The sequence below is a fragment of the Pseudorca crassidens genome, chromosome 3 (assembly GCF_039906515.1).
Source record: "Pseudorca crassidens isolate mPseCra1 chromosome 3, mPseCra1.hap1, whole genome shotgun sequence".
Classification (NCBI taxonomy): domain Eukaryota; kingdom Metazoa; phylum Chordata; class Mammalia; order Artiodactyla; family Delphinidae; genus Pseudorca; species Pseudorca crassidens.
Window position 1 is genome coordinate 28227802 of NC_090298.1, and position 27073 is coordinate 28254874.

The 27073-nt window shown below is 41.1% G+C and overlaps 1 protein-coding gene across 3 annotated transcripts in view; it reads right to left on the reverse strand.

Annotated features, from left to right (window-relative positions):
* ADAMTS12 (ADAM metallopeptidase with thrombospondin type 1 motif 12) overlaps nt 1–27073 on the reverse strand; it is a 393951-nt gene that overhangs the window by 139493 nt on the left and 227385 nt on the right. For 2 of the 3 annotated variants that reach the window (XR_010941915.1, XM_067730476.1), the window contains exons 6-11: nt 20281–20405; nt 16197–16346; nt 10599–10742; nt 9870–10014; nt 3512–3604; nt 1895–2040 (exon numbers count right to left, since the gene is read on the reverse strand). The exons of the other annotated variant lie outside the window; for it this stretch is intronic. Coding sequence is in view for 1 of the 2 variants with exons in the window: in XM_067730476.1 (XP_067586577.1) it covers nt 1895–2040; nt 3512–3604; nt 9870–10014; nt 10599–10742; nt 16197–16346; nt 20281–20405 (803 nt within the window). In the remaining variant the exon portion in view is untranslated. The remainder of the gene's footprint in view (nt 1–1894; nt 2041–3511; nt 3605–9869; nt 10015–10598; nt 10743–16196; nt 16347–20280; nt 20406–27073) is intronic. 3 annotated transcript variants of the gene reach the window in all.

The window sequence follows — 27073 nt, forward strand, 5'->3', positions numbered from 1 at the left end:
TCCTGCCTTAAGTAATCTCCTTCTCCTCTTAAATGACACTTTATTATCCTACTGTAGGCACTTCCTGCATTTATCACACCCAAAGATAATTCTTTGACCAAGGCAGTTCACATTCATTAACTCCCTGTAGGCGGGACTAAGAATTGTCCTTGAGAGTTGAGGGTAGGCTGGCTTCCTATCTGTGACGATGGAGTGACACTCTATGACTTGGCACCTCTCCAAGTCATTTCCATCCAAGAGCCTTTTGTGAGCCAAGCCCTGCTGGGTTCTCACTAGACAGCTGACTGATAACACGTCAAGGATGCACTGACCTGAGTCTGTGATCTGAATCACAGAACTGAATCTGTTACTGTGTTTCCATTGCTATAGTTCTCAATGAACTTAAGCAAACCAGCTACTGAGATCAGACATGGTCACTCATCCAAGGAGACTCTAAGACAAACTGTAGCCTCTGAGATGGGAGTTGGGACTATTTTTTCCCCCTGAAGCCAAGTTAGAGGATCATCTTTCATTTCCTCAACAAGGATGTCCCTTTTCTGACAACCATGGATCACTGACCATCCTCCCAGGAAGGCTACAGACTGGGTAGTGGCTGATACAGAACACTGACAATAGGTCCTAGAACAAATCACCTGTATTTCCTGATCTCTGAAATGGAAATCACTTTCTGACCACATTGAAACAAACTATAAAGATATTCTGTAAAAATACTTTTAAAGGGATTTCTGGTTTTGAATTTTTGAAGTCACAGGAACTTTGTATTTAAACAAATAGGTAAGATTTTAAAACAATTTTGCCCAAATTCCTCAAATGTACACTTACTTATTTTCATGGGAGATGGTAAAGATAACATAATAACTACCATTTACTGACAATTTTATGTAGTAGATATTATGTTAAACTCTTCATAGATGTTAATTTATTAACCTCTAGGATAAATTATATATATATATATATAGTTTATATGTGTATATATATATATATATACATGCAGATATATACATATAGAAATATATTTATTATAAAAAGGAGAAGTAAGATTTGGAACTGAAACACTGAGAGAATTATAACCATATTTATCACTTTTAAAAAATGTGACTCTTACTCTTTAATGCAGACTAATGTAAATCTAGGTAAAAGAAGTTTAATACATTTTCTACTTACCGGAGGCATTATATGTACACTTTTTAAAAATTATACTTGGGAACTAGTATACTGAGAAATAATGAAATTAAGAATGTAATATATATTTGGACATCAAGGAAATATATAATATCATTATACAAACTTAAAATATGAAAAAAGTAAGCAATTTGATTAAAAAATTGAAAGCCACTTGTGAAATAACGTCTATGGAATCCTTGACAGGCTAATAGGGAACTCTGAGGTTTACAAAATCCTAATCTAAAACATTAAAAATAATTATCCTCAAAAAATGTGCCTAGCTATTTAATTAGTCACCTAAGGGAAGAAGAATATTTTTATAAAATTGTACATTCATTATGATGGAAAGAAAGCTGCCATCTTATCAGCAAAATTGGGTCTAACTAATCCCCACTGATAGAATGTGGTTATTTAGAAGGATTTAATTGTGTAATCTCCTAAAGTCATTCACATAGATTTTACTTTTAAAAAAATTTGCTTATTTCTCCAAATGATGGAATCAGCTTACTTACCCAAGTTCTAATAAAATCCAGTGCCAAGCCAAAATGAAACAAAGCAAAAAAGAACCACCTTTTTTTTCACACTCTACGAATCTTCCTCCTGGCTCCCTTTCATCTTTGGGAACATATCTGGTTTCCCTCAGAAGGTCTGGGGTCACTGAAGTCATGCTGTCCACGACTAGTCTCCCGGTGCTCATGGAAGGAAGGGAAATATTTTTGGCTGGACTTACTCAGGGTTGTTGCAGAGCCTCTCTGCACTCTGGGCTCCAGCTCCACAGGTCCTGGAACAGTGGGACCAGGGTGACCAGCGGCCCCAGCCTCCGTGAATACTCTCTGGTTTCTTGCCCACTGTGATACACTTGCCAGCCATACACCACTGGAAAGGGAAAAAGCAGGAGATGCATAAGTCAGGAAGGTTCCCATAGTAAGCTGAGTCAGGAAACCTAGCAGTCTAAACCCAGTTCTCCCAGAGCAAGCAGACTTCCTACAAGTCACACATCAGATGTAGCACAAAGAGAGCCTCATAAAAGAATTTCCCCCAAGAGTCTTGGGTTTTAGAATCAGAGTCTTTCAGGAATTAAAGGGAACTTTACAGTGCCTAGTTGCAGTGAATGCAGGAGTGTTACTCAAAGTGTGACTGACAGATTGCACCCCAGAAGTAAATCAACACACCGCTTCCTTCACTGAGGAAGTCTCGCCATGAAAAGCATGTCAGCTGAATATGCTTAGTAATATAGTTGTTCAGTAACGTAATTGATTTCCTTTCTGGTGCAAGCTTCTTATCTTGTTGAAGACCATAACAAACATTTTGCAGACTGGCACTGTGATAACACTTCTCTATAGCCTCTATGGGTATTTAATGTTTGCAGCAGATAACATCCTCCTGCAAAATGTCCACTCATTGCCGGAAAACACAAGTTGTTAAGAAGCTGAAGTTAGGCATCAAGAAAAATTTCTGCTTTCCTATAACTCTACCCATTCTTTCCAGTTCTGGTGTTTCAAGTGGCTCAGGAAAAAGTCCACTCTCTCCCTCTTCAAGGGAATCCTTCAACAACTAACAGTTTAGGAGGGTGAACACAGGAAAAGGGAAACAAGAAATGCAAGTTGGTTGTTAGAAATGGCCACATTTTCCTGGAGGATCTGGGCATGTTTCAGCTGCTGGCCTCCTCTTTCTCATTATTTCTGGTCACTGTGTATTCTGATCAGGTTCTGTAATCTCAGTGATGGGTCGTGCCACACTCAAGCTGTGTAAAGACACCCACTAAACACATAAATCCTAGGCCCACAACGAACCCAAATGGTGTTGTTGAGCAGCATGTATTAACCTGTTCTTAGGTAGTCTGGAGGATATCTAACATCTCTGAGTTCTTGGGTATATGGCTTTCCTGCTTAGTAAGGTGCATAGGACTTCAAGAAATGCAGGTCAGATGATGAGAAAGAAGATAACAAGTGGTCTAAATACAGCATCTTTGGAAAGAAGAAGCCACTGGCTTGTCCTTCCCAATGTTCAATATGGAGGGGGGAAAAATGTCAAAATGAAGGTTGATGATAAGCCCAGCAGATGTTACTGACCACAAACTCCATGGAAAGTCATCGGGAAAAGATGGGCCAGATGTTTTATAATTGGAGCGTGGCCCTCTCTCCCTGACTACTTGTTTCCAGTGAAGGCTCAAAAGGAGTTGCGGAAGTGGAATCCTTTCCTTTGACAAATCTGACTGCGTGATGATCTGCCTTCACCCAGAGGCAGCTGCTCTCCAGGGTCTTCTCCTCTGTTCTCTCCAAGAATGCTAAGCCCTTCACCCACCACCTTCCTTCCTCACATCACTGACACGTCACGGACACGTCACCTTCTTCTCACCACATCGCGTCCCGTCTGCAGCAGCGTCCAGCTTGGAGCGACAAAAGCCTTTCACAGAGCACCACAGTGTCTGGCAAACATTCTGGAAAACAAACATGAGATCGTACTTTTTTTACGTTCAAAACTTGCACAAATACCGCAAAAAACAAACAAACAAAAGAAACAAAAAAAATCCTTGCACAAAAGCATGTGTACAGTGATGGTAAAATCTACACACACTCACCCACAATAAATGCTGCGGTTGTTAGTGAGTAACATGATGCAAAGTAATCACACAAGAACCCTCAGTTTAAACTTAACTTGGACTTTGTCATCATTCGTAAACAGTGGTCTGTAGGCCATTCTAGGCAATATGTAAATGGGAGGTAAAAGACATTTCCCAAGAGTTGAATTTCTATACCTGTGGCACAATATCCAGTACTCACTGCCCTTAGGCAGGGCAACTGGTGACAGTAGTCATCAAAGAGCACTCCGGACTGTGATGGAAGGTGATCTGATTACCAACAGCTGGGCGGTTATAACTTGAACCTGCTCATTGAAGGAAAGTGAAACTATTCCATCCAGAAAACCTCAGCTTATTTACTTATTACCCAAAATAGCCAGCTTGTTTTAGCTGCCAGGGAGTGAACTGAATCTTCCCTCACATTCCTCCTCCTACAGTAGGAACAAGGGAAGGTTGACAAGATTCTTACATAGCATCTGAAATGGCTCAGCTGCTTCCATCCACCTTTTAGTCTTTCTTCTTTTTTTTTTTTTTTTTTTTTTAAAACATCTTTATTGGAGCATAATTGCTTTACAATGGTATGTTAGTTTCAGCTTCACAACAAAATGAATCAGTTATATATATACATATGTTCCCATATCTCTTCCCGCTTGCGTCACCCTCCCTCCCACCCTCCCTATCCCACCCCTCCAGGCGGTCACACAGCACCGAGCTGATCTCCCTGTGCTATGCGGCTGCTTCCCACTAGCTATCTACCTTACGTTTGGTAGTGTATACATGTCCATGCCTCTTTATTGCTTTGTCACCGTTTACCCTACCCCCTCCCCATAGCCTCAAGTCCATTCTCTAGTAAGTCTGTGTCTTTATTCCTGTTTCACCCCTAGGTTTTTCATGACATTTTTTTTTTCTTAAATTCCATATATATGTGTTAGCATACGGTATTTGTCTCTCTCTTTCTGACTTACTTCACTCTGTATGACAGACTCTAGGTCTATCCACCTCATTACAAATAGCTCAATTTCGTCTCTTTTTATGGCTGAGTAATACTCCATTGTATATATGTGCCACATCTTCTTTATCCATTCATCCGATGATGGACACTTAGGTTGTTTCCATCTCTGGGCTATTGTAAATAGAGCTGCAATGAACATTTTGGTACATGACTCTTTTTGAATTATGGTTTTCTCAGGGTATATGCCCAGTAGTGGGATTGCTGGGTCATATGGTAGTTCTATTTGTAGCTTTTTAAGGAACCTCCATACTGTTCTCCACAGTGGCTGTATCAATTTACATTCCCACCAACAGTGTAAGAGGGTTCCCTTTTCTCCACACCCTCTCCAGCATTTATTGTTTCTAGATTTTTTGATGATGGCCATTCTGACTGGTGTGAGATGATATCTCATTGTAGTTTTGATTTGCATTTCTCTAATGATTAGTGATGTTGAGCATTCTTTCATGTGTTTGTTGGCACTCTGTATATCTTCTTTGGAGAAATGTCTATTTAGGTCTTCTGCCCATTTTTGGATTGGGTTGTTTGTTCTTTTGTTATTAAGCTGCATGAGCTGCTTATAAATTTTGGAGATTAATCCTTTGTCAGTTGCTTCATTTGCAAATATTTTCTCCCATTCTGAGGGTTGTCTTTTGGTCTTCTTTATGGTTTCCTTTGCTACGCAAAAGCTTTTAAGTTTCATTAGGTCCCATTTGTTTAATTTTGTTTTTATTTCCATTTCTCTAGGAGGTGGGTCAAAAAGGATCTTGCTGTGATTTATGTCATAGAGTGTTCTGCCTATGTTTTCCTCTAAGAGTTTGATAGTTTCTGGCCTTACATTTAGGTCTTTAATCCATTTTGAGCTTATTTTTGTGTATGGTGTTAGGGAGTGATCTAATCTCATACTTTTACATGTAGCTGTCCAGTTTTCCCAGCACCACTTATTGAATAGGCTGTCCTTTCTCCACTGTACATTTCTGCCTCCTTTGTCAAAGATAAGGTGACCATATGTGCGTGGGTTTATCTCTGGGTAGTCTTTCTTCTATCCACCCATCTGCCATCATTCCATCTACTTACTGTACTCTATATTCAATATGCTCCTTCATCATAAGATCTTGTATTTTTAACTATTTTAGAAAATTCTTAATTTTTATCTTTCTAACTCTTGCCTCTCCATGTTTACAACTTTTGCAACTATTCTCTCCCTTTGCAACTCACAATGATTGTTGATGGATCTTCCTATTCCACCCTTCATGTTTCAACTTTACTTTTGTATTTTTTAGCTCTCAATTTTCTTATATGTAAAAGTTGAAAAAGTATGGATTTCTATCAGGAAAAGGCCAGCCTCTCCTCCATCACACAATTCTGAGAAACACTCAAGTGGGATGGGAAGTAATTTTCTCAACTCTAAACTTCAACTGACTGATTTTCTCTTCAGCTCTGTCAAGTCTGCTGTGTAACTCATCCACTAAATTTATAGTCAATCGTGATATTTTTCATTTCTAGAGGTTGTAATTGTTCTTTACATCTACTTTAATATATCATATAGTGCTTTTTCTTCCCTTTTCTTATATAAAACTCCTCTTCTATGCATCTATTTTATTATCCCTACCTAAAAAATTCAATTATCCAAAGCTCTTGAAGATTTATTGTCTTTCCTTATTTAGTTGAAGATAGACCGTCTTACATTTTTAAATAGGTGCTGAATTGTGAACTCAACTGAACAAAGCTTTATCTATTGGAGTTTTGTGCATCCTTAGCTGAGTGTTGGCTCCTCCAGGGCAGTTTTTCAACCTTTGTTTCTACCAGGAAGCCCATGGTATTATCAGGTCAGAAATATTTTCATGTTAATTTTTTTGAGGGCTTCTCAAACCATGTAAGAGTATAAATATGAACTCTAAATTGGCATGAGGCTAGCCCATGGTAGGAAGTTTCTAGTGAGGAAGTTATCCACCAGCACCCTTCTCCCTCAAAACTCAGGCTGAGATAAAAGGTGTTTCTCTGTCATCTCCCTTTGTTGGTGGTGGATTTCTTCTAATCTACTCTGTCATGGAGGTGTAGCTCTTAAAGGCTCCCAGCTTCAGACAGGGGTCTCAATCCTAACTCACTGTGCTGCTCAAGGTGAACATCTCATTGTCTGTTGCCATTCAGATGTTAAAATCAAAGCCCTTTAGTTATTTGATGCTTATCACTACTTTTTTGTCCCCCCCAGGATATTTTTAAAGTTTCTTATAAATTCGTAATGCATTTATAAAGAATGATATTCTGGGTGAGGATACACAAGAGCTCTCTGCATTATTTTTGCAGCTTCTTTTGAGATGTAAACTATTTCAAGATAAACAAAAGTTATAATAAAGAAAGATGATGCTACATTCTCTAGTATTTTAGTTTTTTTTTTTAAATATTGAAAATGATTAGGTTATCTTGGCTGCAATATGCAGGGATTTGAAGACTTTATTCACTTATTGATTGAGTGCCTACTATGTGCTAGGTACTGCTGAATGTCAGGAATAAAAATTCCCTCAGAAAGCTGACAATATAGTAGGGGAGGGTATAAAAAAGTAAGAAGCAACTATAACATAGTCTAGTAAAAGCTTTGTCAAAAAAATACATAGATGTGAACAATAGGATGTGAAGTGATATTTAAGCTCAGACTCAAATGATGAGTAGGAGAGATGGTCCAAAGGAACCAGAGCATGTAAAGTTCTGGAGGTAGTGGAGAACCCAGCATGTACAGGGAATGAGGCTGTTCAGTATGGATAAACAGAATATAAAAGAAGATTTGACCAGAGATAACCAGAAAAATCCTTACCTCTATAAAACATCTACAATCCTGGATAAAATATTCTAAATGTTTTAAACACATTCCTGAATTGCTAAGGAAGTAAGGGAAATCCTCAGAGGCTAAAAATGTAGGAGAAATTGTTAATCTGAAGATACAAACCTAGTAACTTAGATTTTAGTTTTGATGGTCACTTGGGCACTGGAGAAAATGCCTCACGTCTATGTAGGGTGGGAAGTTCGATTTAATACCTCATATAAGGCCATAACCCCAAAGGACTACCCCCTGACTGAAAGAAACCTCGGAACACAGCTGGGAAACCTGTCTGTTTTGACTTTAACTCTAGAAGGAGTGGTAAAATGTTACCCCTGAGAGTTTGCATCCATACTGGCCCTGATCTCACTCACGTAGGTAGTCAAACAACATCCAACCAATAATTTATTTTAAATGGACCCAGGGATGGCAGTGAAATTTCTCTCTGAAAGAATGTGCCTTCCATCTAAACCCTAAAGTATAGCCTGACATGAAGTTTCACAACCGAGAGTTCACAATAAAAGCAGAAATTGACAAAAGCAAATAATACATAATAAGTGAGACCCAGAAGAAACCCCAAATAGGAGAAGCAGACCCACACAGACTCTGGACATCAGAATTGTCCATTATAATTTGCAATTATAAATTGCAAAATAAATGTGTCTTATATGATTAAAGAAGGAGAAGATCATATTGAAAGTCTGAATTAGAAATAAGATCATAAAAAAAAGCAGAGAAAATCTAGAAAAATAACAAAAGAAACTGTTCTAAGTTTAAAAAAAGTACCATAAATGAGATTAAAAAGTCAATAGACAGGTTAAACAAAGGACTGGACATATCTGAAAAGAGAACTAGTGAGTTGGAAGGGAAAGAGGAAGAAATTACACAAAATGCAGAGATGTGAAGAGATGAAAAATATGAAGGATATGAAGTGATAAAATCCAACATACATATACTTAGAATTCCAGGTTAGAGAGTAGAGGGTTAAAATAATATTTTAAGAGATAAGGCCAAAGAGTGAGAGAGAGGATGAATCCTGAAGCCCCTTTTAAACCATTTTAGAGAATTTGAATTTTATTGTAGGGCCATAGGGAGGCTGTGAAATATTTTAATAAGAGAGGAACACAATCAGATTTCCTTCATAAAGGTCGATTTGGCTGTGTTTTGGAGAGTGGAGCAGAGTTGAGGGGAGGTGGTCAGAGTCTTAGAAAGGAGACCAATCAGGGGACTACTGAAATCATAGGAACAGGTGGTCTTTAGACATATTTTGGGGGCAGAATTAGCATAACTTGGCAACCAGTTCGAAGTAAGGTGAGGGATTTTTGCAACAACCTTACTTTCTCCGTTGTCTTGCTTGTGCTGTCTGAGCAGTTACTTCCTCTTCAGCGTTCTCTCTATATGTCTCTTTTTGTATTTATCTGACTGTATTGAAATTTCTCTGTCTGCCTCCCCAACCAGAGAATGAGCTCCTCAAGGTCAGAGAATTTACTTTATTCGTTCTTGAGGTCTCATCTTTTTCACCCTATTCAGTACACAGCACAGAATCTGGCAGGGGTCAACGAGACCTGCCTTGTTCATGTCTGTGTATTAACACTGACACTTGCGCACTAAAAGGGATGAGTTCAGAGAATAGGCAAGACCCAGATCACAAAGTGATGCCATACAAAGGAGTTGGGACTTTATCCTGTGGTCAGTGAAGACCCTAAGAGCAGAGAAGGGCCACAGTTAGATTTGTGTCTTTTTGAAATAACTTAAGCAAGAGTGTGAAAGAGGGAGAGATTGGGTAGGAGGTAATTACAATAGAAGGAGAGGTGATGAGAAAGTGAATCAGGAGAAGGGTAGTGAGAATGAAGATGACATGTCAGAGCCACAAATGCCATCAGAGGCTAAATGTCAGGGCTTGACTTATCACTTGGATGTTGAAGAAAATAAAGGAGAAGAATGAATTAGGGATAAATCTTATTCCTACCTTGGCATCTGGAGGTGCTCTTCAATCAGAGAGGAAATTCAGGAAAGGGAGCAACTTTAGGGATTAAGTTGGTTGCTATGGAGTCTGCAGGTGTGAATAACTGTGATTCTTGAAAATCACTGTAGAATTTTCTTTACCACCACCCAGTTGCAAAGGATACCAAGGAGGTGGGTCAAGGAATATAAATGACCTCAACTTCAGTCCTTCTGCCTTACAGATATCTTGCCATGAATAGAAAGTTTCCATTTCTGGATCTTCAGATTTCCAAATATTTCCCTGGCCCTTCCTTTACCATGCTGGATCTCAAGCCCTGCCCATACCCACCAGAGGCACCAATATACCCAACACTTACTTCTACTTCCTGGCAGAAGGTAGCATTGGGGCCATACTGCAGCTGGCATTGGTGGTGAACATCATAGATCACTCCAGGGGCAATGACGTTGGACTTCAAGCCTTTCTTTTTGGGGTTGTCATCAAGACAGAACCCCCAGCCTCGGCTGAAAATGAGTTAATAGAAATGAGAGCAGTTGCTTATGATCTCCTCCTAAATGAAAGATTTAGTCTTTCATTCAAGAGAAACTTCCATTCCTCTAGTGTACTCTGTCCTTCAAGACAACTTTATTTCTATCAGGCCCAAGGTGAGAGTTGTCTAAAAGGAAATGCAAATCGCATCTCACACCATTTGTTCAGATGTGATCTAAGAAATACAAGCAGTGGTAAAGTGAGAAAATCACCATCTTACCCCAAATGGGGTACAATGACCACTGACTTGTCTGGGTTGCTTCTGCCAGTCCCCAGGGACTTAACTCACGATCAGGTCATAAAGAGCCACCTTCAGACAGAAGCAAGCTGAAGGGGGAGTTGGGGGGAGACGGAGTATTCACCCGGCTGAGGCTGGAGGCAAAACCCACCTAGATCTCAGGGTCAGAAAGCAGCAGTGAGGTCCACCCCTTCTGTTGCCACCCTCATACTGTGACCTGTGAGAGGAACTGAGACTTTTCCGGGCCTTGGGTAGAACTCAAAGTGACTTCCGGTTTACAGAGAGCCAAGTGAGGCTGTCCTGAGATGTGCGGTCACTTACTCCAGGAAGCGGGTGATGTACTCCTTGCTGCACTTGGACCACGTCAGTGGGGTGGGATTGTACTGGAGCTGGCGGGACATGATGGACGGGTGCCTGCCCACAGGCTCACAGTCATTTTCCTTCCCGTCATGCTGGATGCCGAAGCTGCAGGGGGAAGAGACACAAGGATATCAAGGAGGCAGGCGTGAAACAAGGAGGAAACCACAGTTTCTCCAAGGTGAAAATAACCCACGGAGATCCACCTCTGTACAGAAGGTATCTGATTACAAAGTGGGCCTTTGAAGTTGGAGGGGTCTAGCTAATTTTCAACTCAAAAGCACAGGAAACATTTCAGGCATGGCTTTGTTTCAAGTATGCAACCCCTGGGAGCCATGTGGCTAATTCAAAAACTTCTGTTTGGCAGAAAGCTAAAAGCTTCCAGTTTGGCTTTGGCTTCTGTGAGACTAGAGTCAGGGGCAAATCTTGCATCCAGCTGTCCTCTTTCTCCTGCTGTAGCAACCGTAGCACAAAAGAGCAAAACCTTCCTCTTCCCTTTTCATCATAATTTAAGGGAGAGCATGAGAGGGGAAGCCTGTGGAAGACTTTGTCAAAGGCCACCAGCTTGGAGGGGATGGATTTCTTTCTAGTATTGTTATGAGTCCTCCAACATCAGATATTAGGGAGACCTTACAGTACAAGGGTTAAGAGCGGGGTATCTGAAGACAGATGATTTGGATTTGAATTCCAGCTCTGCTACTTAAGGATCTGTGAGTTACTGAAACTTGCTGAGTTTCACTGAGCAGAAAATGGAGTCATCATCATAGTCCTGGGATGAGATTTGAGTGGAAGAAAGTTTGAAAATCACTGAGCAAGGTGCCTGGCATATATATATGTTGTGTAAATGACAGACATTTTTTATTGCTGTTTTTATCATTGTCTAGCTAGCTTATTTCCCTTTTCTAGATAAGTAAGTTGAGAGTCTGAGATCTGTCAAAAGTCATGAGCTAGTTTGTGGCAAAACTAGGTCTTCTGCAGATCTTTGTGCTCCTAAATCAGTGCTCTTGTCTGTGTCTTGCTGGGTTGGCTCCCTGACCTCCCATTGCCAGGGATGACCAGGTGAAGCAACCTTGAAAGGCCCTAAAGTGCTTAACTGACTCCCATGGCAAGGAGGTGCCTGGGAAACAGGCAGACTGAGAAGTGTCAGTTTATAAGCCAAACCCTCAGGATCACCATCAAGATGACTTCTGAGTCCCCACAAGACCCCTCTCCGCTGGAATCTGCTTATTGGACACTTACAGCCTAGAGATGTTGGCTCAACTTTCCAAATCTGAACAGAGGAAAGTATGACCTCTTACACTGCTAGTGAAATTCAATCCCTCTGACAGGGAAGCTCATATCTAACTTTAATAAAGTCTCCTGATCAACATTAGCAACTCTTGCAGAAAATAGTCTTTGGGGGATTTAGGGATTTTCTTGTATTATTTTTAATGCATTAAGATGTTATCAACTTACTTACAGACTCTGATCACATTCCACATGAATACAAAACTCACAAAGGAGTCAGGGAATTAATCTACAGAGCTCTCACCACCCAACCACAAAGAATTTAATTCAATGAAAGTTGTTTCCCCCCACCCCCCAAGCAAGCCTTCCCCAGCCTGTTGCAAATCCAGTCCTACCCAGTTCATAAGGTATTCCACAAGTTCACCTGTTCAATAATTAGGAAAAACCCTAAACAAGCATGGTTCTAAAAATCTCCATGAATAATTGTTTTTCTAGCATTGGCTATTCCAATAAGACAAGCGGGACTTCCCTGGGGGTCCAGCGGTTAAGACTTCACCTTCTAGTGCAGGGGGTGCAGGTTCGATCCCTGGTCAGGGAACTAAGATCCCACATGCCTCGTGGCCAAAAAACCAATAAGACAAGCCATATGGCTGGATCCTGTATACTGGGTGGCTTCAAACCTATACTCTAAATGTATTAGTTCCCCAAAAGGAACTGATTTTGTTCCCTCCAAAGTTTTTAATTCACTAAAGCATTCCCCCTACAGTTTTATCACTCCTCTGTGCTCCCATCCAACAAAAGAAAAGCAGTGCTGCTAAACAAAGGTCCCTCTGGACATGTCTACTTTCTCTAAATGGGGGCAGCACTCCTGTCACATGGGATCAGTGGGTCAATGAATAATGAGAGAGAAGGAAAGCACATGGGGTCAAAGGGATGGAAGGTGTTTCCAGGAAGCTACTTTCCAGCAGGCGGGATGAACCTCAAGAGCAGCTTGGAGTAAGGAGCCTACTACAGTCTGAAACAACTAACTGGGCTGTTGGATTAGCCTGCTTTACTACATCTTTGTTTTGTAATTCCTGTTAGATGGGTTTATGAAATTATAGACATGAAACAGTAAGCTAAGTCACTGCCTGGGTTTCAGGGTATCACTTGGTGAGACATTCCCTGCCTTTTACTGTTTATTTTATGGTGGAGCAGAACCAGCAGAGAACAAGAATCATCAAAGTATGAATGTGAGCTTTTCTAACGCATTCAGAAAATATCAATTTGGTATATGCAACAAGCAAAGCTCTATAAATGAAATAAATGGAATATCACAATCCAGAAGAGTGGGATATATTGGGTGGATATTGCATTTTAAGTGTTCATCTCTATCGTGATATTTTCATTACTTAAAGGAAAAGGATGCTACGTCTCAGAGAGACATTTTAAATTTCCTGCTGGAATTCCATCTTCATTTTTGGTAACTCACCCAATAAGGGATGAGAGCTTAGGTACGGATGATGGATGTAATCCAGGCTTCTCATAAACGGAATTTTAAATTTTCTCAGAATAAAAATCAAACTATTTATTTAGGCCATAGCACAAGTTAGTTAACTTCACTTTCTCTTTTGCATCCTACGCAATCAGTGATGAAACAACTACGTTTTCAAGAACAATGGGGTATCTTTGTCATTGAACTATAATGAGTATCTTCTTAGGATCGTAGCTTATTGTGTTTTTCTTTTTCTGGGCAGCTTCAGGCCATTTCACTGATCTGCCCAGGGTTTCTCAGTTTGGTTCACAGCTAGTTAGAACTTTACACCTAAAGAAGGAACTAAATATCTCAGACGTATCTTTAGCTATGAACAAGTTTCTCAGGACACTCCAAGACACTCCTAATGTCTTCTTCAGTTTTGTGTCTTACCAAAGCATTTTTTTCTATCACTCAAACTCAAGGTTATATGTCTTCTTTCAACTTTGTCTTTCTTATCAGTGACCCAAAACTTTTTTTTTTTTTGCCATTTAGAAGACAGTGTTCTATTTAGGTCATCTGTACATGGCCCAAGGTCCTCTTTCAAAAATTAAACTTTTAATTTATTATATTTATATATTAATTTTATAATATTATATCATTATAGATTCAGATGCAAGTTGTAAGAAATAATACAAAGAGGTCCCATGTACCCTTTACCCACTTTCCCCTCATGGTAACATCTTGCAAAACTGTAATACAATATCACATCTAGGATACTGATGTTGATACAGTCAAGACAGAACATTTTCACCATCACAAGGATTCCTCACATTGCACTTTATAGCCACACTCACTTCTTTCCCTCCCCCATTCCCTCCTCAAACCCTGGTAGCCATTAATATGTTCTCTATTTAGATAATTTTGTTATTTCAATAATGCTGCGTAAATGGAATCTTACAGTATGTAACCTTTTGGGATTGGCTTTTTTCACTGAGCGTAATCGTTCAAAGATTCATCAAGGTCATTGCATGTATCAATAGTTGGTTCCTTTTTCTTGCTGAGTAGTATTCCATGGTATGGATCCAGCACATTTTATTTAACCATTCACCATATTGAGTTGAAACAACCCCTGGGTTTCTTCCAGTTTTGGGCTATTAAGACTAAGCCTCTATAAACATTCATGCAGAAACTAACACAACATTGTAAAGCAATTATACTCCAATAAAGATGTGCAAAAAAAAAATTCATGTATAGGCTTTTTGGTATGAACATAAATCTTCATTTCTCCAGGATAAATGCCCAGGAGTACAATTGCTGGATCACATGGCAGTATTACCACTAGTTTACTTTTTAAAAACTGCCAAATTGAATTGAATATATAAAGGATCCATTCTTGACACAAGTGGTGAGCATTTGAGAATGTCTTCTCCACTTTTCTTTAGCTTGGGCATCCCATTGCTGGGAATGTCTTGAGCAATCATTTCTCAGTTTGACCTAGTTATATTCACTTGACATTGCTTGGTCAGCAGATGCTGCTGATACCAATGACTTTATTGGAAGTTACAAGGGACAGTCCTTCCACATACCAGGATTGAGGATGCCTATGCATTTGCACATACTAATAATTTTCATTTTGCCAACTTATTATCAACACGCCAACAACTATGGCCTGGTCTTTTCAAGACCTAGCATTCTGTCCTCAATCATTATTTAATCATAAGCAAGTCCCTTAACCTCTTTGTATTTTTGATAATTAAGGATACTAGAATATATCACATTTATCTCCCAGGGCTTTTTGGTAAGGATCAAAGAAATCACAGTACCTAATTCAACCTACTCATTTCAGAGATAAGGAAATAAGCACAAAGAGGTGAAGGGAATTCTCTAAGGTCATAATACTGGTTGATGGAAAAGCCAGAATAAGCACTAAGCCGACACTCTGGTTTTGTACTTCAGGTAAAAGTATTTTGAAAAGTTCCAATATTATATGAGAAAAATGGTGGGGAAGCTCAGGCCAAAGAGGCTGGGCCTTGAATAATCCAGTGAACAGGGCTATTCCTAAACAGGCAGGGGTATAGTTGAGCCATTTATAATGACTCCCCACTCTGAGTTTCCAATCAGTGTGCTGTTCTCTTATTTGTGGTTAATACCTACACCAATAAATTATGAATAAGCTAAGATCTTTCCTCCATGGGAACTTCTGATACCTAGAGAATCCAGAATCCTCATTATTCCTTTATTCAACCTTTCTAAAACCTGCCTTCAGTCAATTCACCTAATCAAATTCACACATTTGTGTGACAACTTGGACCTTCTGTTAACTGGTGTTGGTCTGCTGGGCTTTCCAAGTTTATAGCAGTTTTCCAGTTTTTCTTTATTCAGTGTTCTCCTTTAATACATATAAGTAAAATGGGACTAACAATAGTATCTACTTCATAATGTTGTTGAGAGGATTCAGTGACACAATGCAAAGCGTCTGGCATAAAATGTTAAGGTTTATGACTTTTTAGTGATATTAACAATATTACAGTTTCATAAGAACTAAATAGGGATTGTTATTCCTGAATTAATCAATTAAGTTAAAGCTTGTCTCCTTGTTTCTGCTCGCTTCATTCTAACTCAGAGAATTGCAGTGGCCTCTTCGATTCTGTGATGTCGATGGTACAAGGGGTCAGAGCAGAGAAGACAGTGGAATCTTTGTCATGTGTGATTCCCCATTCCCCCCTCTACAGGTGAGGAAGCAGAGATTTAAGAGGGTGATTCTCAAGCCACAATGCAATCAGATTCTCCTGACACCCTGTTTAAGTTTCCCTCCATTCCCTCTACTGATACTGATGCATGAACATGAGGAAGAGATCTCAGTTTCCTTGGCCCTTTACCTGTGTCCAAGCTCATGGGCAATTGTGAAAGCCAAGGGGAGTCCAGAATCTTCATTGATGTTACAACTCCGGTGAGGCTGGCACATTCCCGACAGGTGGGACAGACCCAGAGTCTCACAGGGGCGATTGACACCAGCACAGATGTCTTTTCTGAAAGTAAAGAACAGAGATGAGGAGGTACGCAAAGAAACATCTAGAGAAAAAAAAAACCCTCCTGGAAAAAATCTGGGTATTAATTCACATTCAATATGGTCTGTAAAGCATGATTAAAATTGTTTTAATAGTCCATACGAATGAGGGAGCAATTTTGAATTCACTAGAATTATTCTGATTTCACCACTTGATGACTGAATCTCACTGACACCTGAAAGAGGTAGGAAAATATGGCAAATGTTTTACTTTGAGTTGTTTTTGCTCTTAATCTCAGGAGGCCAAAGTATATTATTTGACCCATAAGGGAAGGATTTGATTGAAAACTGGAATTAATTTGAACTTTTAAATAGGGAAGGGAGAACCATCAGTGGCTGAGGTTTTTTCAGACATGAAACACCTTTTTGGTCGTTCTGAGGTCTGTCATCAAAACTCATCTGAGATTTTTTAGTCATTCATGAAAAAGGGAATTGGTGCAATCAACCCATCCAGAGATCAAATTAATGGTCTCTCCAGTTCCACCACCCTAACAATACTGCATATGGGAGGGGATGGACACACAAACACTCCTAGGATCTTACAAAATACTAGTTACAGCTTTTAAATATAAAAATGTGCTCCCATATCCTAGAATGGCTCATTTCAATCAGTGACAAGAGTTTTGAAGAGTCGTTAATTAGTCATATGGTTTTCTTTAGTTCAAGAAGTCTTCGCCAAGAAAGACTAGCACAAACGCCAACAGAGTTCTGAGCTTTAGCTGGTTGCAGACTTTCAGATCATGGGGTTTGTGTGGGTGTGATTTCTGGCAATAAATGGTCTGCTTTTTGTGTCCATTGGGCCACAGAAAAGGTTCAGGCTCTGAGAACCCCCATAAGTTCTCAGTTCTCCAAGAGGCAATGGCTGGGACAATGGAACAGGAGAAAGCAACTGTCATCTCCCAGCATGCGCAGCAGATGTGAATCTGCACCCCTACTAGCAGTGGTAGTTCCGTGTTGGAGAGCTAGATTGGATCATATAGCCCAAGCACTTCAAATAATTTCTGAGTCTGTGGGAGGACCGACCAAACGCTTTTCCACCCCTACTGCTAGATTTACTTTTTATTATTTCATTAAAAAAAAAAAAAAGTCTAGGTCTGCATGGAGCTGCTGGGAAAAGATGAATGATGCTTTTTGGTAATCTACCAACTTTCTGAAAGTGCAGGAAGTTGGGTCCCTTAAATAAATGTTCACTGAGTGCCTATTAAGTATCCAGCACTAAAGAAGATAAAAGCAGGTAACAAAAGGATTGTAAGATAGGGGTGGTCTTGCAGGCAAAGAGCTCCAGGAGGAGATCAGCTCCACCTCCACCATGCACTGAGGATAGTAAAAGAGAAAACACGCCTTGGCATGCAGCCACCAGCCCCATTTCACAAGGCGTGTTCACATCAAAACCACCTTCTACTGAATGTACCTCTGTAGTGAGCTCTGTTGAAGTGGATCTCAGCGTAGTCCTCCAGAAGCAAGTTCAGTCTTATACTTCCCTCCCTTCCTGAGCCTACCTATTTCTTCAGAGCAGAGGTTCTCAACAGGGGTTGATTTTTGTTCCCCGCACCCTCCTAGGGAACATCTGGCAATGTCTGGAGACAATTTTAGCTGTCACAACTTCGAGGAAGGTGCTACTGCCATCTCATGGATAGAGGCCAGGGATACTGTGTTTTGTTTTGTTTTTTTCTGATATTTATTTTTGGGTACGTTGGGTCTTAGCTGTGGCATGCAGGATCTTTTCTTGTGGCCCGTGGGGTTCTCTCTAGTTGTGGTGCGTGGGCTCCCGAGTGTGTGGGGTCTGTAGCTGTGGCACACAGGCTTAGTGGCCCCGTGGCGTGTGGGATCTTAGTTCCCAGACCAGGGATCGAACCCACGTCCCCTGCAATGGAAGGTGGATTCTTAACCACTGGACCACCAGGGAAGCCCCCAGGGATACTGTTAAATACACTTCAATGCACAGCCTCTCACAGCAAAGAATTAGCCAACCCAAAATGTCAATGGTGTCGATATTGAGAAATCCTGCTTCAGAACTTGAAATTCTCTCTACTGTCTAGGAGTTGGTAAGGTTCATCAAAGCTTGAAACCTGACCCCTGTTCTAAGGAAGAAAAATTATCACAGTAAGAAAAAAAGGAGAACAGATCCTTCGTATTCTTACTGAGTAATAGTATAGCTATTGGGGTCAAGCTACCTGGATTTAAGTCTCTACTGTACCTGTTAAAAGCAGTGAGATTTTGGGCAAGTGACATAATTAAGCCTCAGTTTCCCCATCTGTACAATAGGAATGATTGACAGTAATGAACTACCAGGGTTGTTGTGGGGATTAAATGGAATGATGATTGTTCTAACAGATGTAGCATAGGGCCTGGCCCGTGTCAAATACTCCCTAAATGCCAACTATCATTAACTCACTGATTTATGCATGTGCGAATGAGAGGAGAAACTATTTCTGCTTTCAGGGAAAGAAAGGAGACGGTGCTGAGACACAGGTGGCCGATGCTGATTTATGCATGTGCGAATGAGAGGAGAAACTATTTCTGCTTTCAGGGAAAGAAAGGAGATGGTGCTGAGACACAGGTGGCCAATGCTGGTCCCATGATCCAGGGTTCTTCCCTACAGCCAGGTCCTGCCTAGACCGAAGTCTTCCCCTGGCCACTTGCCTGGGTCCTCATGTTCCCTGGCTGCCTGTTGGCTCCCCAAAGCCTCTGTGCTTACATTCTACACCCACACCAACCTATTTCCCAGGGGAGCTATGATCAACCCAGGTGTCATAAGACCTAATGAACCTAACGTAATAGGTTTATGCCACGGACTTATTTTGGAACGTATTTGCATTCAACCGAAGTTTTGATACTATCACTCAAAAGAGTGATTCTAATGATTGGAATTTTGGGTCAGGGTAAGGCAGAAATTTGGATAGGGTGTACATAGGTTATGTACATCCCTTGTACATAACCTATGCACTGGGATAACCCTGTCAAAGGGACAGATGACAAGCCAAGGTGTTCAGGGGCAGCCTGTCCTCCCCAGGAACAACAGACAGACACCCAGGGCCTTTCCGCTCATGAGGGTCTCTTCAGCTGGAGGGCCAGGCTGAAAGGCCTCTTCCACGACACATCTCTGGATTTCAGGATGTCTCTGAATGTGCATAGGAGTGCCCAGTGAAAACTTACTTTCCCCCCATTAAGAGCTTCATTTGTCTAGATTAAAATAATGTCTGTTACGTAGTAGGTACTCAAAAAATATTTAATGAATCAATGAGCAAACATAGCATTCCAAGAGCCTAGGTTGATCAGGTAAATTCACTAGCTTTTCACAGCTATGAGTCCTAGAAGGTCTGACGGTTCTTCTTTAGCACCATAGGGTCTCTCTGTAGTCAGAACAAATAGTATCTTCATGAGGGTAAAAGGGAGAAAGGTGCAAGCAAACCACTCTGCCTATTCAGGGGAGGACCTTCTCCCCATATTCTGTCTTCAACATCAGTCAGAGATGGGTTACAAGGAGGACTGATTTCTGTAGAGATAGTTGCAGCTTTCTAAATTGGAGGAAATTTTTAAAAAGAAAATTAAAGGATGAGAAATTCCATGGTTAAGAGTTAAAGGAGCCTTTAATGAGGATCTGCTAACAAGCTTCCTGTTTATAGAGCTGCACCGAAAAGCCAGTTTTAAAGATGAAATCATCACTGGGATAGGAAAGAGCAGATGCAGTTTATTAACACAGAGAGCTGTGCACATTGAGCAAGTTTGCTGACTGCTCCCTTACAGGTATGGGAGTCAGGAAGTGTCTAGTTGATAGACGCTGCCTTTTAAATGACAAGAGCAGCAAAGAGCAGAAGAATCTCATGAGGTTGAATACCTGGCAACCCTTTCACCTGCCAGCCCTCCCTGCCTTGCAGCCCCTGGCTCTGGGGTACCTGGTGAGAAGGACGGCCACATCATGATGGGCAGGGTTGAGGTCACTCTTGGGATTGATGCTCTTCTGCCACTTACAGAAGCTGGACAGTGTCTTCTCTGCATGGTGAACTATTTTCAATCCTTGCTGGAGAAAGAAGAGGAAGAGATTGGCATGGGTGATTTTTCTGGTCAGAGCCCATCACTTTAGTCTTCAGAAGCAGCTAGGTGAGATGAGCTCTGGGTGGGTGTCCCAGACATCTGGCAAGAATTCAGGGAGGCCAATGTACTCCTCTAGGCCAACCCCCTTCTCTAAACACGATCATTCCCATGACTTCCACTAAAAGAACGCAAAGGGGAGCACTGCAGGATACAAATTATTACTGGGACAAGTAGCCCTTGAAGAAAAACTAAAAATATATTAGCAAAGACCAAGATCTGTTTGAAGTTCTATTTCTACTGGTTCTCTTCTTCCTAAGCCAATACAATTCCAAAGAGACATTTTTATTTCTAATGCAAAATGAATAGACTTTCAACAAAAAGCATCTTCCTTTCATGAGGTATCCTGCAAGGATGTACTGGATGTTTCCTTGCCCATGGTTTCCATCTTGGTTTGACATCTGTGGGTAAAGGGCAGAGGGTGAAACAATCTCTCCAGGCTTTTAACCAGTTAGGATCATTGATTGTCTGACAACAATTAGGACGCTGGGGTAGATGCCCCAGCCTGCAACTTCAAGGGCTCCTGAGTCATATCTAGCTGGCCCGCAGTTACTATTGGAGATGGAAGGAGAGGGCTTGTTCCAAATTAACTGGATGAACACTTGTCAAATGGGAGAGAAGAAAAAAGGGATAATCAGCCCTAGAAGGGCTCCAGTTTAATTCGAATTTCTAAAGGAGAAATTCCTTTCCCTTGCCTCATTTCTTCGGGATCTCTATATAGTGCCATCTCTTAAACAGGGTGGATTCTATGTGGAGAATGACTACCTCCCTTGGCTCACTCCAATCCAAGTCTATTACTCTGGGCTCAGCCCAAGGTCTTCAGGGCTGTCTCTACATCAAACCATGAGCTTGCTTCTCTATATTCTGTATTTTACTAAGGCCCACACCCAAATCCAACAGAGGTACTTGCTTGTCAGAGGTACTCCCAGGTCCCCCCACCCATGCTAATTGACTACCATAGATCACCTTCCCTTCATGAAAACACAGGCAGGTGGCTCATCGCTCATAAAAACTCACTGAACTCCCTAGTGTAAAGAATTTAAATAAAAGCAACAGACTTCATTATTTAACAATCCTCATCATTATATCATCCATTATAGGGTATATGGTGGTGGAGGGAGAGAGGTTCTGGGGACTAGCTGGGCACAGGTGAGTCAGTCTCCTATTCAACTAGTAAAACTGTAGTTAGAACAGGAACCCTACTGGAACAAACATCCCACACCCACCATAAAGCACTGGCTAGGTGGCATGAATTACGAATGGAAAGGAAGAAAAGAGGAGGAAAGAAAAGGAGTGAGGGTGGAGGGTAGAAGGATGGGAAAGGAGAAAAGGAAGGAAAGAAACATTTCTTGATCATTTATTTACTTATGTGCCAGATATTTTCACATAAATTCTCTAATTAATTTCATCTTCTCAGCATTACTTGTAAAGAAAGCATTGTTATTTTCATTTTATAATAAGAGGAAGTTAAACCTCAGAGAAGTGAAGAACTAGCTGAAGGTCACTCAGGTCAGTTACTGAATCAAAGACTATGAGAACAGGGGTTCCTTGATGAAGCTGTACTTCTAATCGGTGACCAGCCTCATTAGAAAGGTGCCTTACTTCCCCTTCAGACAAGAAGGCAAGTAATCAGACAAAACATTAGCTATGATTAGATTGCTTTGAGGTTTGTTTTAAACCCTACATTTGTTTGTTTGTTTGTTTTGGGGGGAGGAAGTCTCTGAAAGAATACTCATTAATTAAAAAATCATGCCATTTTGCATTGTTCCAAAGAAAATGAAAGTGGTATAAATCTAACAAAACGTGTACAGGATCTGTATCTGGAAAATTACAAAATTCTGAGGAATGACATGAGTCTTGATCTAAACTTCACACCTTATACAAAAATTATCTCAAGATGTATCACAGACTGAAATGTAAAATATAAAACTTTCGAAAAAAATCATAGGGGAAAGTCTTGGGTCCCTAGGGAAAGAGTTCAGAGACTGGATACTAATCAGATGATCCAGAAAAGGAAAAACTGAAAAATTGGACCTCATCAAAATGAAAAACTCGTGCTCTGAGAGAAACTTGTGAAGAGAATGAAAAGATGAGCTACAGAGTGGGAGAAAGTATTTGTAAGCCATATAGCTGTCAAAGGACTTGCCTCTAGAAAATCTAAAGATCTCTCAAAACTCAACAGTAAAAGAACAATGAGAAAACAGGCAAAAGACATGAAGAGACATTTCACTGAAGGGGATATACAGACGGCGAATAAGCACAACAAAAAGATGTTGAACCTCATTAGCCGTCAGAGAACTGCAAATTAAAACCACAATGAGATATCACTACCTGCCTATCAGAATGACTAAAATTTTAAAAAGTGACAGCACCCAAACAGTGGTAAGGATGTGGTAAAATTGGGTCACTCGTGCACTGCTGGTGAGAACGTAAAGTGGTATAGCCGCTATGGAAAACAATCTGAGGTTTCTTTAAAAACTAAACATGCAACTACCATATGACCCAGCAAGTACATTCCTGGACATCTGTCCCAGAGAAATGAAGACTCATGCTCACACAAAAGCCTGTAGTGGAATGTTTATAGCAGCTTCATGCATGATAGCGGAAAACTGGAAACAACCCAAATGTCCCTCAATGAGTGAATGGTTAAATAAACTGTTATATACCATGGAATGCTACTTAGGACCAAAAAGGAACAAACTCTCCATACACACAACTTGGACGGATCTCAAGGGAATTACACTGAATGAAAACAATCCAATCTCAAGAGGTTATATACTATATGATTCCATTTATATAACATTCTTGAAATGACAAAATTATAGAGACGTAGAACAGATTAGTGCTTTCCAGGAGTTAGGTCGGTAGACAGAAGGGAGGTACAAAAGGGTAGCATGAGGGATCTTTGTAATGGAACTGTTCTGTACTGTGGCAAATGTTCCAGAAATCTATACATGTTAAAATTGCATAGAACTAACTGTGAATACACACACACACACACACACACACACACACACTCACACATCAATTAGTGCTTGTAAAACTGGTGAAATCTGAATAAGGTAGGTGGTTTGTATGAATATCAATTTATTGGTTCTAATGTTGTACCAAAGTTATATGAGATGTTACCGCTGGGGGAAACTGGGTGAAGGGTATATGGGATTTCTCTGTACTTCTTACAACTGCATGTGAATCTACAATTACCTCAAAAAATTTTTAATATCTTAAAAATAATAACTGATCTGAATCAAGGCTAGAGGGTTGCAATAGAAGGTCTTATAAAGCAGGGCTCCCCAACCCCCGGGCCGTGGGCCGGTACCAGTTCGCGGCCTGTTAGGAGCCAGGCCACACAGCAGGAGGTGTGCAGCGGGCAAGGGAGCGAGCGAAGCTTCATCTGCTGCTCCCCATCGCTCCCCATTGCTCACGTCACTGCCTGAAACCCCCTGCGCCCTGATCGCTGGCATTACCATCTGAACCATCCCCCCCCCCGTCCCCATCTGTGGAAAAATTGACTTCCACGAAACAGTTCCCTGGTGCCAAAAAGGTTGGGGACAGCGTTATAAAGCACTTTTCAGTATGAGCCTATGTGGGTTACTTACTAATTGAATACGTGTGAGTTCCCAGAGTTTTGAATCAAAGGAAACCTATAATCTTTCAGATGGGTTACAGTGGGTAGGAAGAGCCCACACATCACAGACCCACATACCCACACACCCACTCTGAGGTTCAGTTAAGTTCTCTATTTAAATAGCCATGAATGTAAAAGCTTGTTAGAGCCAAGGTGGCCACACAGGCAGAAGCAGATGGAGGCCCTCTCGAAATGTCCTCCTGTGGCTCACAGTCCCTGGAGGGGGCACACAGCTCAAGGTGGGATATTGCCAGACTGGAAAAAATCAATTTTTTCCTTCAATATTGTCCTTTTTTTTTTTTTAACATCTTTATTGGAGTATAATTGCTTTACAACGGTGTGTTAGTTTCTGCTTTATAACAAAGTGAATCAGCTATACATATACATATATCCTCATATCCCCTCTCTCTTGCATCTCCCTCTCTCCCACCCTCCCTATCCCACCCCTCTAGCTGGTCACAAACCACAGAGCTGATCTCCCTGTGCTATACTGTCCTTTTATACACTGGCTGGACTCACGATTTTGGAAGAACTTACATACCAATCCACATGTGTCTGTTTGAGGAAAAGTGAATGTTTACAAACATCCACTGTCCCTGGATTCTGAGCCAAATTCAGTGTCAGCAAGGACATATCTTCACCGTGACGGGGAAAGCAGTCATCTTCCAGATGCCGCAGCATAAATTCTGCCTCCAATTTTCCCATAGTTACTACGAGCCCATTTCCCTGAAGGATCTTGGGAACTATAAACCCAATCCTCTCATTTAAATGATGAGGAAATCCAGGCCAGAGAGGGGAGTAATTCAGCAGGTTTTGGCAGAGCAAGGTTGTGATGCAAGGTATGCAGCTACTAATCCAGGAATGGTGGTTTCCAAACTATTGAAGACTTCTCTAAACCTTCTGTTTGAATAACTGCAAAGAATTAGCAATTCACCTATCAATGGTTATTGCTTATTTATCTCCCCCACCTCACACTCCCACCACCAGGAAGGAGACAAACACAGGCAGAGACCCTCTCCTTCCAGCTCTCCTTCCTCGTTTTACTCTCCGGCCACTTCTTGGGCTCCTTTATGGGCTCTTCTGCCCTGCTTTTGGCTCATTGCTAGTTCACTCTCAATCACAGTTGTATTTTGGGAAATCACCTATACACTATTAACTCTCAAATCTCAATCTCATTCCAAACCTCTCCTGGAGTTCAAACTCACGTACCCAAATCTCTTGATGGACACCCCCTTCCAGATGGCACCAGAGGTACCCACAGCTCAGCATCCCTGAAATCCTTTCTCTCCACGTTAACCTGCTATTCTTCCTGCATCCTCTTAGTTACAGGAACCACCATCAGTGTCCTCCTGCTGGTCTCTCCTCTCTCCTTATTCGGCATCTCAATCTATCACGATGTGCTGCTAACTTTACCTCCTCTCCATCTTTACTCCCAACTGCCCTAGCTCAAACCCTCATCATTTTATGCCTGGATTAATTCTTACAGCATCTCTTAACTGTTTTCCTTCTTTCTTCTCTTTAAATCTATCCTCCCAGGACTTCCCTGGTGGTCCAGTGGTAAAGAATCCGCCTTCCAATGCAGGGGATGTGGGTTCGATCCCTGGTCAGGGAACTAAGATCTCACATGTCGCGGGGCAACTAAGCCCACGCACCACAACTACTGAGCTCGTGTGCCTCAACGAGAGAGCCCACGTGCCACAAACTACAGAGCCCACGCGCCCTGGAGCCTGTGCGCCACAACTAGAGAGAGAAAACCCACATGCCACAACTAGGGAGAAGCCCACACACCACAACGAAGAGCCTACACCACAATGAAAAAACCCGTATGCCTCAACGGAGACCCTGTGTGCTGCAACTAAGACCCGATGCAGCCAAAAAAATAAATAAATAAATAAAATAAAAAACTAGATAAATCTATCCTCCTTGCCATTGCCAAGTTAATCTAGCCAAAATCAAAGTCTGCTCATATCACCATGTAAGACTCAAGACCCTTTAAAGTCTAACCTCCAGGAAGCCCTCCCTTCATTTTCAACCTCGTAGTTTATGTTCCAGCAACATTCAAACTGCCTGTATTACCATTCCCTCCAGGCCCACGCACACGTTATTTTTCTCCTTGCTTTCTTCTGGCTGCTTGCTCTGCCTAGAACACCTCCTTTCTCTCATCATTTACTCCCTTTAACTTACTCAGCATCTATTAATTCTTTAAGATTCAACTGGGGCATTTCCAAGGAGCATTCCCTGCCCCCAATCTGGAGTAGTTTCCTACAAATACATCTTGGGCATCTTGGTTCACAGCACTTGCTGCACTAGGTTAAAATGTTAAAACTGTGTGATGTTATTCTCAGAGCTTTCTGAGAATCTGTTCTCGGTTTATAACCCTCAGTTTAGCTCAAATAAAATTCCCTTTTTTTAATCTTCTTAACTTGATAGTTAATTGAATTTTCATTGACATGAGAAAAAAAAATATTGGCCCAAAGTCTACCCCCAAATCTTGCTTGCTTTCTCCCTGCCTCTGTCAGTTCCTCTTACAGACAAAGCAAGTGTAATTAACTGAGTTGCTGGTCATTTGTAGCTGGGTGCCTTGCCCTTGTGCAGAACTTTCATCTACAGTATGTGGCATTTAACACAAGTTCAGTGCTTACTGCTTGTCTGCTAGATGTCGTGACTCTTCCAGGAAGTTTGAATTAAGCACCACTTTTTTCAGCCTCCTCAGCCTTTTTATCTCCAAGTCTCATAAGAGGTTAAGTCCAACACTTTCTCAGTTTCTTGAATGTACTTGATCCCAGGAGCCTTGGTTAGTGTTATTAGCTACACCTCAACACCATGCAGCCCTCAGCACACACAAGATACAGAGGAGCTTTGGAGAGATCACACTGGCACACAATGAATAAGGGGAGACTTGTACAGTACCAAACATTTCCTGTAAAGCATCCTCGTCATTATTCGAGCTTGTCAAAGCAAACCCCCAT